This window comes from Strix aluco, chromosome 11 (assembly GCF_031877795.1).
Source record: "Strix aluco isolate bStrAlu1 chromosome 11, bStrAlu1.hap1, whole genome shotgun sequence".
Lineage (NCBI taxonomy): Eukaryota > Metazoa > Chordata > Aves > Strigiformes > Strigidae > Strix > Strix aluco.
This window is the reverse complement of record NC_133941.1, coordinates 24,668,138-24,684,569: the sequence shown is the minus strand read 5'-3', so window position 1 is coordinate 24,684,569 and position 16,432 is coordinate 24,668,138. Positions and strand designations below refer to the sequence as shown.

Here is a 16,432-nt window from a genome sequence, read left to right as displayed (position 1 = left end):
TCCGGATGCTTTAATCCGAATAACAAACCAGGCAGTGGCAGACTCGGAGCAGAGGGCGGTTCTGTCGGTATCTGAAGATGCTCTGGCGTTGGAGGTGAGGCAGCTGCTGCTGAGGTGGGGATGAAGTGGCACATCTGACCATGCTCAAAGAGCTGGGTCAGAAGAAAACGGACCACGCTGTGCCCCTGCTGTTCAGCGTCAGACCGAGCTCCCTGTCTTCTGTCTGTTCTCCCTGACAAGGTAGTCTTTGGCTTTCAGATCCGATGCCTTCAGACCTTGCTGCAAACATGAGCACTGCTTGTCTCTTGTCGTGCTGTTGGGTTTGTGCAAGCTGCTCTGCAGCCATTGGGTATCAGTTTTGGTCTTTGCTGACATTACTTTAGGAACCAGCTGGAACAAGAATGAATCCAATTTTCAGGCCCCATGTAATTTGTTTTTTAGTTGCAGAAACAAAGCCATCTTACTCTAAGACCTGCTGGCTGTTTTACAGGCAGCACTGTGGCTGGCACCTTCTGCTGTGCTGCTGGCAATTCATCAGAGATGGTGGCGTCTTCTAGATGTCTCGGAATTGCACCTTCCTTCCTATCAGCTGCTAATGAAACCTCATGCCTGACTTTGCATCACTGATAGTGGTTTTTAGGGTTTGTGGTTTTCTTAAGTTACCACTTTTAGGTACAATAACTAGAATGGTAGGGAAAAAGAAAAAGTTTACATCTTTGATTTTTACCTTTTTTCCCTTGTGCTACCTAGATGAAAGCCTGGGTATTTCTTCTTTAAATAACATAGTAATATATATTAAAAAATCTATCTTTTCTGAATAAATGTTTACTTTGTGTATAAAAATATTTGCTAAAAGCTTGTTCAACCTTTAATTGGAACAATGAGGGCATGGAATAGCTAAGAACACTTGTTGTGGCTGTTATGCCAGAGGCTAAAGTATCTTTCATCAACTCGATAAAATATGCAGTTAGGCTCTCAGTGATGTTCACAACCCCCTAAGTTACCAACAGTCCACAGCAGAACTGGAATTACAGCCTGGAGAAGGGCTGGGAGCTAAAGATGAAGTTTGTGTTCTGCCTTTCTAATCCAGTTGCAGAAGCTGGTTGTGCAGTGGAAAGCATGGTAAGAATACATGCCTTTTTCTCCTCCCCTTTGTTTCTTATTACCCCTGGAGTCATTGTTATCATGATCTTTCCTGATTTCTTTTCTGACTTGGGTTAGACTCTTCACTCTCATCTGGAAGGGTTTTCCCAGAGGTGTAAAGTGAGACTGTCACTTTCGCTGCTTCATCATGTTTATGGAGCTCGGGCATCTTTTAATAAACCTGACAGAACATCTGCCAGCAAAGGGGCAACAAATGTATCTTCCATCTGTGTGACATTTGTAGGAGGCAAAATTGTCATTGCTGCTTCTCTCATTCCTCTGAAGGCCACCAGACCAGTGTCCTGTTTCAGAAGGGATGTTACTTTCATGGAGGCAGAAAAAAAGCTAGCAAAAGCAGCAACTGGTCCAATCCCAAATACCTATTCATAGAAAAACTGATGTGGGGGTGAGGAGAAGGGGAAGTGGCAGAAGGATAAATGAGAAAGTGAGGGGAAAGGGTGTAAGCACGAGGCAGGTTTAAAAAAAACCAAACCAAAACAATGAAAAAAGAGAGGGAGGTATGCGAGAATATGAAAGAGGCAGCAAGGAAAAAATGGCAGCAATGGATTAGGATGGACTGTTGAGCAACTTGGAGCAGCTGGATCTGCCGTGGGCAGGGATTGTTTGGCATAAAGCCTAGGAACAACTCAATTCCAGAAAAGCAGCTGGCAATTTAGTGTAGTCTGGTAATACAGACTGCATAATATGCATTTCTCCATCTTAAAGGGATCAGCTAACACATTTATTAGCCGTCAGGGGCTAGGAAGAGGCACATGAGACTACAGAAAGAAGGAACGGTGCAAGAAAATGAGGAGAACGTGGGGGAGAGGAACATGTTCCCTGGCATGTTTAAATGCTTTTGTGTGTGGTTTCAGAATGTCTCACGCAAGTCTCCTGGGTTGCAGGAATCCTCTTTCTTTAAGCTTCAGTTTATAGAACGATTTTCTATCAATGTATATCAAGATATTTCTTCTAAGCAATACCTGAGTCAATCTAAATACAGCTGTACTTATCTGATGTCACTATCAAGTGTAAGCAGGCACATTTGACTAGCCTTAGGTTAGGCTGCTTTTAAACATGGTTTTAATAAAATCAGTTTCTATGTTGTTATATTAAGAGAACTACGTTTGCTGCCCCAGCTGCCTATGGAAAGCTTCCAGCCAAGTCAGTGTCTGTGTCAGTACCAGCTTCCAAAGCTAAAATAGCCCAAACACTGAGATACCTTATCCTAGTGATGGACACGCTCCGGGGGGGGCTGGGGGATCTGCAGCCCTCAGTACCCTCTGGAAACTGCAAGAAGTCATGGATAGAGAGAAACAGAAGGGTAAGAAAGCTTGGCAGTGCAGGACAGGTCCACAGGGAGGGAGCCACAAGACTGGAATGGGAAATGTGGCAGTCGGTCCCTGAGCGTTTTAGGACTTAACATTAGAGCTGTGATACCACTGCGATAACCACATAGTGCCCAGCTCTACCTTACTCAGTTAGAGCGCGCATCTCTGCAACCTCCTCACAAGAAGTCCCTCCTTTAGCCTGCGTGCGGTGCCCACAGCTGAAATGTGTAAGTGCAGACGCTGTTTTAAGTCTGCTGTGCTGGTATGTTCACAAAAAAAGGTTGCAGGGTTTGTGTGATTACAGGGCTCCTGACACGACGTACGATTATTTTCATGTGTAGTTGTTTATACTGGACAGTCTAAAACTGGTTTAAGTAGTGTGAAGAAAATTTTTCCAAGTAAGCTTTAAGAGACTAGAGGGGAGGCAAGAGTGCAAGTCCTTGCTAGGCGGGACATCTGCCCGTTGAAGACTTGACAGGAATGCTTGTTCTTCGACCTTGCTGGGCTGTGTGTTTTATTCTTAGTGCCCAGCAAATGAAGGCATAAATTTGGACAGATGAGTTAAAATTTGTACTAGCAGATCTGTTTATGCAACATGGCTGGAGGATCTGGACAATATGAAGGTGCCTATTAAACTGTATTTTTTGTGAATCTGGCCACCACTGATGATCTGAGCTGTTTTTTCTTCTATGTGGCATTTGTGCTGAAAGCACCCAATTTCCAGTTCAGCCCCCTCACGCTCTGTTATTACAGAACTGCTAAATGTCTGGAACAGCTCTCTTTGTAATCTCAGCTCTGTGAAGTAAGATTGACTGTGGTCTAAGGGAAGGGAGCAGAATCCAGAGTAGGAGATAAATCTTGCTCCCACCTTCCCAAGAACTCTTTTCCAGATAGGATACAAAAATAGAAACCACAACAAACTATAGAAGCCCAACTGCTAATGCTTTAAATTTAGTGCCAGCGGCTGATTTTGGGGTCTTGCCTGTAGAACACTGAAATGTTTTAAAAGGCAAAAACCGCGAGTAAGTTCACTGAAGCTCGCAGAGAAAAAGACTGGATGGCCTCCGAATTCCTTCTCTCTGGCTCTAGGGAGCCTTGTAAAGGGTTGTTTCATCTTTGTTAACTCTTTAATTCCAGGTTAAGGGTATGTTCCCGCAACAAGCACTTAAAAGCTTTGTATCCAGCTTGCAGCTCTATGTGACATGCTTCCATTCATAACTAAAGGGTAAAAAATTTAAACGGGATACGCTCGTTATGCTTGAACATGCGGTGTCATTGCTTGCAACTCGCCTGCTTTGTTTTGGAGAAGTTCTGCCAGGCAGACACGAGATGGCAGCGCAATACAGGGCGGCTCAGCCTCAGGTGGGTGGCTGCAGAGAAAATGCCAGCTGATAGCAAAGCAAAGACTGTCATGTTTCTTCCACACTAAAAAATTTGACTTTTGTCTCAAGAATTCCTCTTCCTCCCCCCCAGTTTCCCCTCTGTTTAGCTTTGCCAGCGTTCCCCATAGCTCTTCACAGCTCGTCTTGAATGTATTTCTTGCTCTTCTGACAAGCTTCCAGCTTGGCAGCTTTGGAACATAAAGCTTTATGAACGGTTACCACTGCTGCAGCTGAACACCGTAAGAATCATGTGATAGACAATAAATGGAACCACAAGTGTGAAGAAATTTTTCAACTCTTTTTGTTTGCATCCCTCTGGTAACTCAGCTTGGTTCCTGAGTGTGTGTCATTTGTCACTATGCCACGTAACGAACTACTTTGGGCTTGCGCTGGACCTGCCATCACCAGGAACCTGCTCGGCCTATTTTAATGCCTAGTAGGAATGGGTTGTGGGCCAGCAAAAGCTGTGTTTCCAGCTGCACATTATGTCAACAGGCCTGACAGAGTGGTTGTCAACCAGCAAGAGCTCAGCCTGCATCTTCCACTTTGCCCGTCCTTAATCCAGAGTCTGAGAGCACTGTTTCAAACCAGCATGGCCAAGGTGTCATCATGGGTGAGTAGAGCAGACTGTGGCCAGTTCTGGGGAAGGTGGTTGCAAATAATTGAGTACTTCTACATATTTTCAGCTCACTGCTTACCACCATTACCACTTTGCACAGGGTGTTTGTGAAAGGTAAGAAGCTAGGCACGCACTGCAGAGGGTCTTGCAGCAGACATCAAGTCCCATAGAGGAGTTCCAGAGAGGAACAAAGCTAAAACTATTAAAATAAATCATAAATCTCATTACTTAATGGATAGCATGGTCACACATGCATGGCAGATAGAAAAAAACTTAAATATGGAATTTTATAGAAGCTGTTGTGCTTCGGCTCTCTTCCCTATCATGCTGTCATTGTTTGGGATCTAGTGCTATTTTTAGGAGTCAGAGAACCAGGAATCTCCTCTTGCTGTGCTGATGAGAGAAGTACATTGGTCTTCCTGCCACCCCCAGGCTACTTTCCATTAAGGAATGATGGTGAATTCCTGCATCTCTGATCTCCTCATTGGTTGTTTCTTGCTGTTTCTGTTCTAGCTTGCTTCAGCATACATTTTGGGAAGGGCTCAGGGCTCTGCCATGCACTGAATCATTCAGGGATAGGATAGCTTTGCTTATGGAATGTTAAGTGTCCTACTCATTATGCCTTTGATGCCAATTTCTTTACTTACGGATCTTTTTTTCCTCTTTTTCGATGACTGCAGGAAAATCCAGTGACTGGTCACAACATGATCAACTACTCTGAAAAGTTATGAAGAAAGTTGTGTCTAGCTGATTGCTCTCTTCTGCGCTCTACCTGAACTCATGGTGTATCTTTGGTTACTATCACTCTTCACAAAAGAGAAATTATGCTATAGATGCTTTTACCATCTGGTAAAAAACAACCCCCAGTGCCAAAGAGCCTGTCTCTGTGATAAGACTGTACGAAAACCTAGACTCCAGTGGGGAGCATTAAGGTATGAAGGCAAGAAAAAGGGGATGAAACTTTGCTGCTGAATCATGGTAAGATGTGGTTGTCCATAGAGATGTGGACAAAAACTGGCTCAAGAATGTTTCAAGGGAGTTTGATAAACACACAGAAAGGATCTAAATTTAATGGCTTGCACTAACACTGCCACCTTTTCCTTTTTTAATGGTTCAGTCTTTACAGAGGTGGAGTCGTCCTCTCTTTCACAGAAAGGATTTATACACAGCCATGTTTTGTTCCCTTCTGGACACTGGTGGAGAAAAGTCTGTGATAGGTTACTCAGTTGTTAATAATAATGGGAAGAAAAACAAAGTTCAGCAAGTTGAGGTCTAGGTGACTGAATTCTAAGTACTGAAATGAAAAGCCTAGTTTCATTAGTTTATGAAGTTTGGCTGCCTAGTGCTAATGTAGAAACTACAGTAACTAATTCCAGTGGAATACCTTCTAAAATTGTTGTAATTTCTCAACAGGAGATGGACCTGCTACATCAAAAGTAGTAAATAATTCTGTTATTTAATCAACAATTAAAGGCTCCAGGAATGACTTGATTTTTCTCAGAGATTTAAAGAAAGTCCACTTTTGGGTTTGTAGTTCATCTTCATTTGTATTTTTTCTTTCATGAGTAGTCGTGTGGTAGACTAGTTGGTGTATTTAAGCCTAACAAACAGATCCCTAGTTAAGACCATGCTACTTAAAGCTTGCCTTTGCTCATTACAGTGACATCTAATAAAGAAAAACAGATAGTTAACATTTTTTGTCTATTAAGTGTATCCAAAATGTATGCACAAGGTAAAAATTAAATCCACTATATAATTCAGTAGATAAAGATCTAGAAATAAAAGTCCTTTGGCTAAAAAGCCACTCTCATATTCTGATTTTCAAGGAAGTTCAGGCTTTATACAGGTATATAAATTAGATTAGGTTTTAAGAACTGTTTTTGAAGAGGTCACATAAGATGCTTATGCTGATTCAGCCCACCCAATAAATTCTATAAGAGGGTTGGCCATCTGACTCCTTGAAGACAGGAGATGAAAACTGTGCTTTAATAAATCAGGTTTACTTACCTGCTTTCCTGGGGACAGATGTGGCACAAGATCTTCCATGTGACAGAAAACAGGCACATTGTTGGAGGGCAGGAGCTATACATAGACCTTTCTCTCACCCTCTGCTTTATGACTTGGCTAAGCCAAATCATGGGCTGGGCAGAATGTGATTATCACCATATTAAGATGTGGTTGTAAGGGCAGGTTTGAGGGCTGCAGGAGCAAGCTGTGGGTAATTCTTGATACTATTGCCTTCATCAAGATCCTGATAACACATGAACTAGGTCTGTGAGAAGAGCAATTGATGATGGCTGGTTTGAAACTTTTGTAAATGATCATTCAAGAATGTAATTGTATGAGAACCTTTTAGTAGTTTCATGGAAGGTCAAAGATAATCTATTTTTAAAGGATATATGTTTGTACTCTGGATGATTTAGTAATAGATTACATAAATATTGTGCTAACTATGTTGGTGATTTTTTTTTTTCCCCCAGAGTAAATACGTTCTACTAAATATTTTGGCTTCAGCTGATTTGCGTGGTCACCCATAAGTCACTGAGTAATTATGTAATTGATGTGATGTATTTAAGAGTAACAGAAAAAAGGGATGAGAATGCCTTTACCAACATTCAGAATAAGTCAGTGTTTGTTTCTGAACGCAGATTAACAGTGACCAGGATGACAAAAATCAAGTGCTGTAATTCTCTCTTCCTGTTTGAAGGCTAAACCTTATTGTTTGCCAGACCATGTGTGTTGTCTTAAAAGTCAACATTTCTAGCCTCTTTCAGGCCAAAGCTGGAGTAAATTTGTAATCTAATGGTGCCCAGAAAAACAGTATTTCCTTCTCTTGTTTGACAGAGATTCCAGTTTTAGTACCTCTGTAATCAAAGCAACAAACCAACAAAATCTCATTTTGGCTGATTTTAGGTTACTGAAAACTTGGGGGTAAAATCTACAGTGCCCTTTAGATTATTTAAATATGTAGCTAATAATTCCTGAAAAAGCTTAACCTAAATCCTGCTCAACACTAAGAGCATTTAGGTACCTCTGTCCTTTTCCTTTTGAACAATGGAGTTTATGTTCCTGAAAGACATTGTTTTTGAGAAATATCACCTCTGTGCCACGTCAGATGATTCAATTCATAAAGCCTATCTTGTTTTTGAGGGTAGTGTGAAAGTCAGTGTTGTTTGGAAATGTTTAATCAAACGGTGACAAGCTATAACTCCCCATTTACTTTGTCGTGTGATACAAAATAAATTACGAACATGGGAGTTGAAAGGACCTTCTGGGTCACTGAGTTCATCCCCAATTCAGTGGATGAATATACACGTCTGACAAGTCTACAGCTTTCAGTAATCTAAAAATATAAACGCAAACCCACAGTAAACAGAATCTAATATATGCACAGAGGTTTCTGTAACACTACTGTGCTCTGTCACAAGTTTAGCCTTGGTATTCTGGTTGTGGCTAGCAAACAGAGACGCTCACGAAGAGACCAAGAGTCTGCTGGCTGCCACACATGTTGCTTTTAGCTACAGAGGTCAGTAACACCTCCTCATTCTCATCATCCTCTCTTGTGAGTGTGGATAGTCACACATTAAGTGTTGCTGTTCTGGTCAGGATATTAGGAGTCCCATCATTTTACACCAGAGACACAGAAGAAAGCAAGTGGATCCACCACCCTTGTTTTCCCCAGCCCAGCATTGAAAAGATGAAGAATGGCTCTGTTGCCCTCCCTGGGGACTCCAAGAAGTACATTTTTAGTTGTGAAGATCAGACTCCGGGAAGAGGTGACACACTCTGATCATTCATTATCTGTGATATGAACCTGCTTCCGCTTTCAGAGAGTCCAGATAACAACGTTGATGTATATTACCTTAAGAACATCTGTATCAATTTATATGAAAAAACTGTTAAGCCAGTGTATAAAGAATACCAGTGAAATTAGAAAGGATTTGAAATGCCTCGGTATTAAGTAGAATTAACATTGATCCAGAATACAAGCCCTAGTAAATATTTAAGTTCAACTCCTTTATGAAGTGGGGATACAATAGAGACTATTCCACTCTCCTATAAAAATCTTATGCCAGAGCATAAAAGCTGCTACAGGAGTTGTGTCCTGAATGGAGGACTGCTTTGCTTTTATCTGCAGTTCCTTATTTTTGTCTCTCTATTGTTTTGTGGTTTTTTTCCTCTGGTTTCCTGGCTGCTCTGGTAACTGGTGTTGGTGAATATGGAATAAACTTGCTTTTGCCTAAGGTATCATTAAAAAAACCCCAAACCCTACCTCAGTAGGGTTTCAGCTTAAAAATTCCCTCTTGAAAGCTACCTCTGATGAATCATTTTTTTCCCTTTTTTTTTTTTTTGAAACTTAAAATGAAAGCAACAGAATCAGTTTCAGTGCTGCCATAAATTTTAAATTTTTTATTGCAATTGGTGTTTTAATCTCATTGTGAATGAGAAATAAAGCAGTACTTCTTTCTCTACAGTTGAAAAGGCTCAGTTTCAGAGTCATGAAAATGAAATTGCATAAATACTCAGAAGACATGTTACAGTAATCTTCATCTTCAAATGAAAAGTAGTCTCTTCAGAAAGGAATAAAAAAGCTCTGATCAAAATTCTGGGAGTTACAAATAAGGACTCTGTACACAAAGGAACTTTGTATATTCAGTAGAGTGTCATATGATGGCAAAAGCACATGAGGGTCACCCTGAGGATTACATCATCCGGAAGAGAACACGACATGCATCTCTTACATGAAAAGCATGTCAGACAAAACCTATGTATTTGCAAAGCTTTAGTTTCTTGGTCTCCAATGGCTCATTAAATCTATAAGAGGTTATTTTTACCCTCTTTAGATTTATCTTTCCTGGACATGCAATGGTAATCCTTATTTAACTGCAAAGCCTACCATGAGGGAGAATTAATTTGAGTTGAGGGAGTTCTTCTTGTAAAAGAATTTTAATGTGATATGACAGGCAACTTTTTTCTTTTTGGGGGGAGAAAGAATGAGTATTTGTGTGAACTTTACTAACTGCTTACACTGCATTTATTGACCCTTTTCTCTTACCATTGCATACATGTGCATTAGACATCAAGGGTTTGAAAACAGTAAAAAATATCCTACAATAAAGACAACATTCAGTGGACATTGCCCAGTGCTTCAAAGCTTAATGGAAAGAAGTATATTGTACTGGGTACAAAGTGCAGTTTGCGTTTCCAAATAAGATTTAATAAAACTAAGACGTTAAGGTGCTCAGCAAGATCCAGTTCAATGCAGAAGATTGCTAATCGGTTTCTAATCTAATTAATAGAAGCTTTGACTTCTTCGCTATTAAGCCTGAGAACGGCAGAGGTGACAGAAATGTTGACAAGGCGGACTTGTTCCTAATACAACTTCCTCCATGAGACACCGAAGGGAAACAGCTCGGGGGCCTGAAATAGGTTAGGAGGAAAGGGCTTCACAGAGCTGGGCAGGATCTACAGCCTGCGGCTCAATAAAAGGTTGAGTCCTATGCTTTTACTCAGGAGTCATAAACCGTGCTGCAAAGCACCGTCCCAGGTTTTGTTCCTCATGCTTTTAAGGATTGGATGCTTCTCAATTCAGGGGGGAAAACGTTCCAATATTCAGAGGAAGCGTCCAGCAAACACCTTCCTGTTTTAAAACCAGATCTGTACTGTTTTGCTTTTTTTGCTGGTAGTATCAGCCTGCCTTCTCAGTGGCTTTTATTCCTTCAAATCCCTAGCAGAGTTGCAAAACAGAGCCCTTCTTTTCTTTGTTGCTTATCTACTGAAACTGCTCTTTGACTTCAGATTACTTACCTTGGTTAAGAAATGGCTTATTCTTAGATGTGAAGAAACTTATACTGGCCCTTTGTTACAATCTTAGCTGGCCAAACGTAATGGCTACAATTTAACGTTTGCTTAAATTGTAAACTTCCTCCAAAATTACTCAACTGATGCTGGTCAGAGATACAAATGAAATACTGCAAATGCCCAGACTGTAAGAGCTGAGAGCACCTACAATGAAAAATGCTCTAATTCTCTAGGGGGGGAAGAAAAAACCCCAAAATGCTGTCTAGGGTGAGGAAATAAAATGATCCTTTTGAAGAATCTGGTTATTTGGTGTTCTGGTGCTATATCAAATACGCTTAAATGCTTAAAATAAACAGATGTTTGTCTCAGCTTTACACTTTACAGCATGGACCTTGCTTTCTTGAGAGCAAAGAACCTGGGTAATTTTCAACAATTTTTAAGTTTGTTTCTGCTGCTGAATCCCTCTATATCATGTAGCAATAGTGGTAAGCTGAGATCTGCTCTGGTGGAAGTACTTTAGAGATGATCTGCTTCATTGTCCTCAAGGACAGGACTAATTGCAGGGAGTTAGAACTGTTTAGTACAGCAATAAATGTGGGGAGTCTAATCTCTTAAATCGTTACTTGTATATTAAAATTGTATGTGTATATCAATGCTTTGAGGTAGGATTTTGAAAGGAACACGTAGGATTTCAAAAGTAACATCAAGAAATCCATGTTGGTTCATTACTGATAAATGTGCTTTCTTACTCTGGTTTAACCCTATTCATAGAGTTACTCTAGAACAGTTCTGGAATAATTAGTCTAAAGAAATCCATTTTATGAAATTTGTTACAAAGATATTCTTCCATTCCACCACACTATTGAAGTTACCCAAAAGTTTATTTCCATGATGGGGCCTAGATCAAAGCTGGGTGTTTCAGGGGAAAGTTAAGGAGCAGTGACTGGGTAACAAAAAATAGACGAAAGCCCACCACAGTTAACTTTTGAATTTACTAGTTTGCATTTTTTCCTGAAGGTAAATGCCTTTGTGAAGACCGTTTTACATGGTTTTGTTCTTTCATAGATAGATTGCTTGATATATGCTTTTAAGTTTAATACTATCACAGAATCACCTGGGTTGGAAAAGCCCTTGAAGCTCCTCCAGTCCAACCATGAACCTCACCCTGACCGTTCCCAACTCCACCAGATCCCTCAGCACTGGGTCAACCCGACTCTTCAACCCCTCCAGGGATGGGGACTCCCCCCCTGCCCTGGGCAGCCCATTCCAACGCCCAACAACCCCTTCTGCAAAGAAATCCTTCCTAAGAGCCAGTCTGACCCTGCCCTGGCGCAGCTTGAGGCCATTCCCTCTTGTCCTGGTGCTTGTTCCTTGGCTCAAGAGACTCATCCCCCCTCTCTGCACCCTCCTTTCAGGGAGTTGTAGAGGGCCAGGAGGTCTCCCCTCAGCCTCCTCTTCTCCAGACTAAACCCCCCCAGTTCCCTCAGCCGCTCCCCATCAGACCTGTGCTCCAGACCCTGCACCAGCTCCGTTGCCCTTCTCTGGACACGCTCGAGTCATCCAATGGCCTTTTTGTAGTGAGGGGCCCAAAACTGAACCCACTCATCGAGGGGCGGCCTCACCAGTGCCGAGTCCAGGGGTAAGATCCCTTCCCTGTCCCTGCTGGCCACGCTATTGCTGATACAAGCCAGGATGCCATTGGCCTTCTTGGCCACCTGGGCACACTGCTGGCTCATGTTCAGCCGGCTGTCAATCAACACCCCCAGGTCCCTCTCTGACTGGCAGCTCTCCAGCCACTCCTCCCCAAGACTGTAGCTCTGCTGGGGGTTGTTGTGGCCCAAGCGCAGCACCCGGCATTTGGCCTCAGGGAAACTCCCCCAGCTGGCCTCAGCCCCTCCGCGCTCTCAGAAATCTCTCCTTCAAACACGCAGCTCACCAGCGAAGGCCGGGTTTTGCCCTCGGCAGAAGGTGCCCCTCACCAGCCGCCGCCATGAGGGACAGCATCGGCCTTGGCCTCAGCTGTGCTCAGCGCCCAGGGCGGCACCTCCTGCTCCCACTGTGGAAGAAGCCCCGAGAGGCTCGGGGTGGGTTAGTGGGAGGTGAGAAGAGGGCGGCGGTCCGAGGGGACGGGGCAGCAGGGCTCTGCGCTGCTCCCCCCCCATGGCCGCGGGGACGCTCGCTCCCGGCTGGGCCTCCCCGCGTGCACCGAGGAGCTTTCAGCTCCGAAGGCGACAGCTGTGGGGGAGCCCGTGGCCTCCCCAAGCCTCCCTGGCTCTGGCTTTGGACGGGATTTGGGGCTTTGGTCCGGGTACGCCGCCTCCTTCTTGACCAACACAACAGGGAGAAGCCCCTCCGCGCTGTGCATGGGCGGCCCGAGGCGTCCGGTGCCCCTTCCCCCGGCCGGCTGCCGGGGCAGAGCCCCCCCGGGGAGGGGAGGCGGCGGGACCGGCCGCTCCGCGGTGCTCTGGCTCCGCGGGAGCCCCTGGCAGCGCTGTCCGGGGGCCACGCAAGCGGCGGCCGCTCCTTCCCCCGGAGCCCCTCGGCGGGCTGGGCGCGGAGGGGGCGGGGGGGTGTGTGTCTTCCCTCCCTCCCTCCCTCCCCGCCGCCGCGGCCTGCAACGGGGCCCCCGCCTCCCGCCCGTGATGAGGTGCTAGGCCGGGCGGGAGGTCTCCTCCCCCGCCGCCCCCGGGCCGGGAGCAGCACCTGGTGCCCGGGCAGCCGGCGCGCTCCCTCCCGGCGGGTCCCGCGGGCCGCCTGGGCCGGGCCGAGCGGCTCCGGGAGCGCCTCCCGCCTCCGCCGCCTTTGGGGGCGCCTCGTCCCGCGCGCGGCGCCTCATGGCGCGATGCAGCTGCAGGGGGAGGGAGAGGAAACCCACCCCCCTCGCCCGGCGGCCGCCTTTGTAACCGCGCGGCCCGGCGCGCCGCCCGGCCCAGCCCGCAGCAGCTCGGGGAGCGCCGGCGCGCGGCGGCGGGAGCAGATGGAGCCGGACGGTAAGGCTGCGCTCCCCGCGCCGCACCGCGCCCCGCCGCCCGCCCCGGGAGCTGCCCCGGCGGCGGCACGTCCGCCAGCCCCCCCCCCGCGCCCCCGGGAGAGGCTCAGAGGTTCCCTGCGAGCTCCCCGCTCGCCCGCCAGGTCGCCTCCCTCGGCGGAGGCCGGGACGGCCGGGGGCCGCGGGGAGCCCGGGCGGGGTCCCGGCGGGGTGGGGGCCGCGGGGTCTCTGCGGCGGGCGAGGCGGGAGGCCGGTCCCCGGGCCTGCCCCGCTCCAGGTGTGCGAGGGCCGGAGGGGCCCGCCCGGGCGCTGCGGCCCCCGCCCGCCCCCTCTCCCCCTCCCTCCTTCCCCGGTCCGGCAGCTCGGCGGGCGCTGCCCCGCGCGGTCCTGGCGGCGCTGCCCGCGGCTGCGCCCGGCGCCGGGGCCCTCCTCTGCCCGCTCCGCCCTGCGCGGGGCGGCGGGCACGGCCCGGGGCGGCGGCGCCGCGGGAGTCGGGCTGCCGAGGGGGCGGGGGGGGCGGGGGCCCGGCCTGGAGCGGAGTCGCCTGAACGGATCGGCACGGCGTTTAACTTTTTTTTTTTTTTTTTTTTTTTTTCTCCTTTCTTTCTCCGGTGAGGGGCCGGCGTGTTCCTCAGGCAATCCCATTGTCAGCGGGGCCCACACCGGCCCGCTGGGCCCGGGCTCCCCGGCCGGGGCTGGCAGATGCCGCTGCCCTGCTCCTCCGGCCGCGGGGCGTCCCGGCGCGGCGCTCCCGGTGGCGGTCTGCGGGAGCCCTGGCCCTGCGGGGTGACAATGCTCACAGATTGCACGTTGGAGTAAAGACAGTGCTAAGCTGTGTAAATATATTTTTAGTTCTCCTAAAACCACATAAAACCAGTTCTGTTACACACTTATGGTAAGACTATTATTAACTGCATAGATCAAATTTATTTCCTGCCAGTCCATATTTAGGCACTTACAAAATGCTAAGTTTTCTCCACTCTCTCCTTTTTAAATACCTTTTGGAGCTGTTAGTACTTATAATGTAAACCATTTCTAGCTGCAAATTGGAAACCTCTGAGCCATAATGGTCTGTTGCATTTAGCTGGCTGTCTCATGTAAGCTCTACATTCTCATGCAAAAAAAAAAAAAAAAAAGGCGCCCTAAAAAACGTTATGAGATTCATGTTTAGAAAATTGGCTGCATACATCATAGCTGTTTTTTAAACCTCAGTACCTAAGTCACATTTTCCATTCCAAATATTGAGTGGTTAAACTATGTTAAAGGGATATACTCTACCTTAGTTCCTTTGCAAGCTTTGGGGAATTCTAACACAAAGGAAAATGGCTCTACGATTTAAAAGAATCTGGGACTAACCACTTCTTGCAGTGCCTGATACGCAGCAGCACCAAAGAGTGGAGGAGACTATTGACAATTGTTAGTGAGCAGAATTGGTTTTGTTGCCCAAGCGGAGAAGTATGCAGAATGTAAATGGGATGTGTACGGTGACAAATAAAGAATGCAAGAATACTTTTGTCAATGTATAAGAAGTTTATTTTTAATAGAAAGCTAGTTTTCACAATGTTATGAGGATGGTTTAGTTATACAGTTCATACTCAAGCTAGCAGAGCTGTGTTTATAAAATCATACCCTGAAGTAAGCAAGCTGGTTTTGTTCCTGGTTTAGCTTCTTTATGACCCAGTTCTTTATATTGTGTGTCTTAACAAAGCTAGAGAAAAATGATAAAAATGAAGTTGAGTTTGAAGGAATTCCTTCTTTTGAAGAAATAAATCCTTATTTTTAAAAAATGGAAGTTCTCTGCTCTGCTTCTTGGATAGGAAAGGCTGGATCAACCCAGGAAAGATTCTGGCGAGTTGCAGACCTGCTGAGGTTCCCCATCTGCCCTGGATCCAGGGGTATTCAGGCAGTCTGGCTTCTGGCACCTCCCGGACTACTTGGGTACCAATCTTCAGTACATTAAGCTTGGAGATGGGTCCTCCCACATGGATTGGTGCCTGCAGGGGCTGGAATACCTGTGTCAGCAGCCTTTCTCTCCGTTCATTATAGAACCCAAGGCCCTTCTCTTGCGTTAGATGCTTGTAGATAGGTGCTATACGTATCCCACCATATATGTGAATATGTAGTTTTGTTGACTGTGGTTGTCTTCAGTGAGAGAGTTACTTCTCTTTTCAGAGTTATGGCACCTGGAGTGTGGTGATCTAATGGAAGTGTGTAGAGGCTAAGCTTGCTTGCTCTTGTGACTTTGATCACATGTGCCCTGCTTGTGTAGTCCTGGCTCAAATCATTCTTGAACGGAGCTGGAATTGCCGTTGTCCAGTCCCCTTTGGTGCAGCTCCTTGCATTTAATGTGTGTCTAAAACTTGATGAAAATGAATCCAGGACTCTTTCTTCCCTGAGGAGCTCTGCCTCTTTCCAAATGTGCACATGCAACCCCTGTCAGTGATCTTCCACAGAGACAGGAAAGAAGGACAGGGGGTTGATACTAGGTTGGCCTTTCCTTAAGGAAGTCCAGTGTGGTGTAGTAATGCCATGGGAAATACTGACCTGCAGAGTTCTTGCTGGATGTCCCCCAGACTCCAAAGGTCCACTGATGTGAGATAATGTGCGAGGAGGTTGGGACTTCAAGGCTTGAAGTGTCTCAGAGGTGCAAGAGAGGATGTTATGTTCAAACCAATAAAAGTGGTGGAATCAAAATAGAGTGGTGATGGTCCTCGTGGCTTTTTGTGTGGGATGAGCTTTTGTAGTGTGATCCAGAAGGAGGAAGACCATCTTAGGTCAGTAGCAGTGGAAGCGAGTTGAAACCCGGGGACACCAGGAGGGAGAGATTTGGGAAGTCAGAATCCAAGGTGATTTCTCACTTGTGCATTGTTTGCATTGCAGCGTTTTCAAGGCAGGCTTTGTGGCTGGGTTTTTCAAAGCATCCAAAGGGTTTTATACTCCGAGCTCCCTGATCAGGTTGCTATGTGTTTGGTTTTGGGGAAGCCTTGTTCTTGAACAAGCTGTGTGAGATGGGGCAATTTGGGAACTGCTGCCCTCTGAAACGCTATCTAAAATCTGTGTGTTTCCCACTGGTTTTCAATGAAAAATGAACAACTGACTTCTGTAGGAGATCTTTGGGAACAGCTTCATCTTCCCCGTGTGTCCGTAAAGTGTCCAGCTCCGTGGA

General features: G+C 46.1%; 1 protein-coding gene across 1 annotated transcript in view; it reads left to right on the top strand.

Annotated features, from left to right (window-relative positions):
* The first annotated feature begins 13,000 nt into the window (after positions 1-13,000).
* The window catches only part of FGD3 (FYVE, RhoGEF and PH domain containing 3), a 111,936-nt gene continuing 108,504 nt past the window's right edge, over positions 13,001-16,432 (top strand). The window contains exon 1 of the mRNA XM_074836761.1: positions 13,001-13,267. Coding sequence (XP_074692862.1) covers positions 13,120-13,267 — 148 coding nt within the window. The 5' untranslated portion in view covers positions 13,001-13,119. The remainder of the gene's footprint in view (positions 13,268-16,432) is intronic.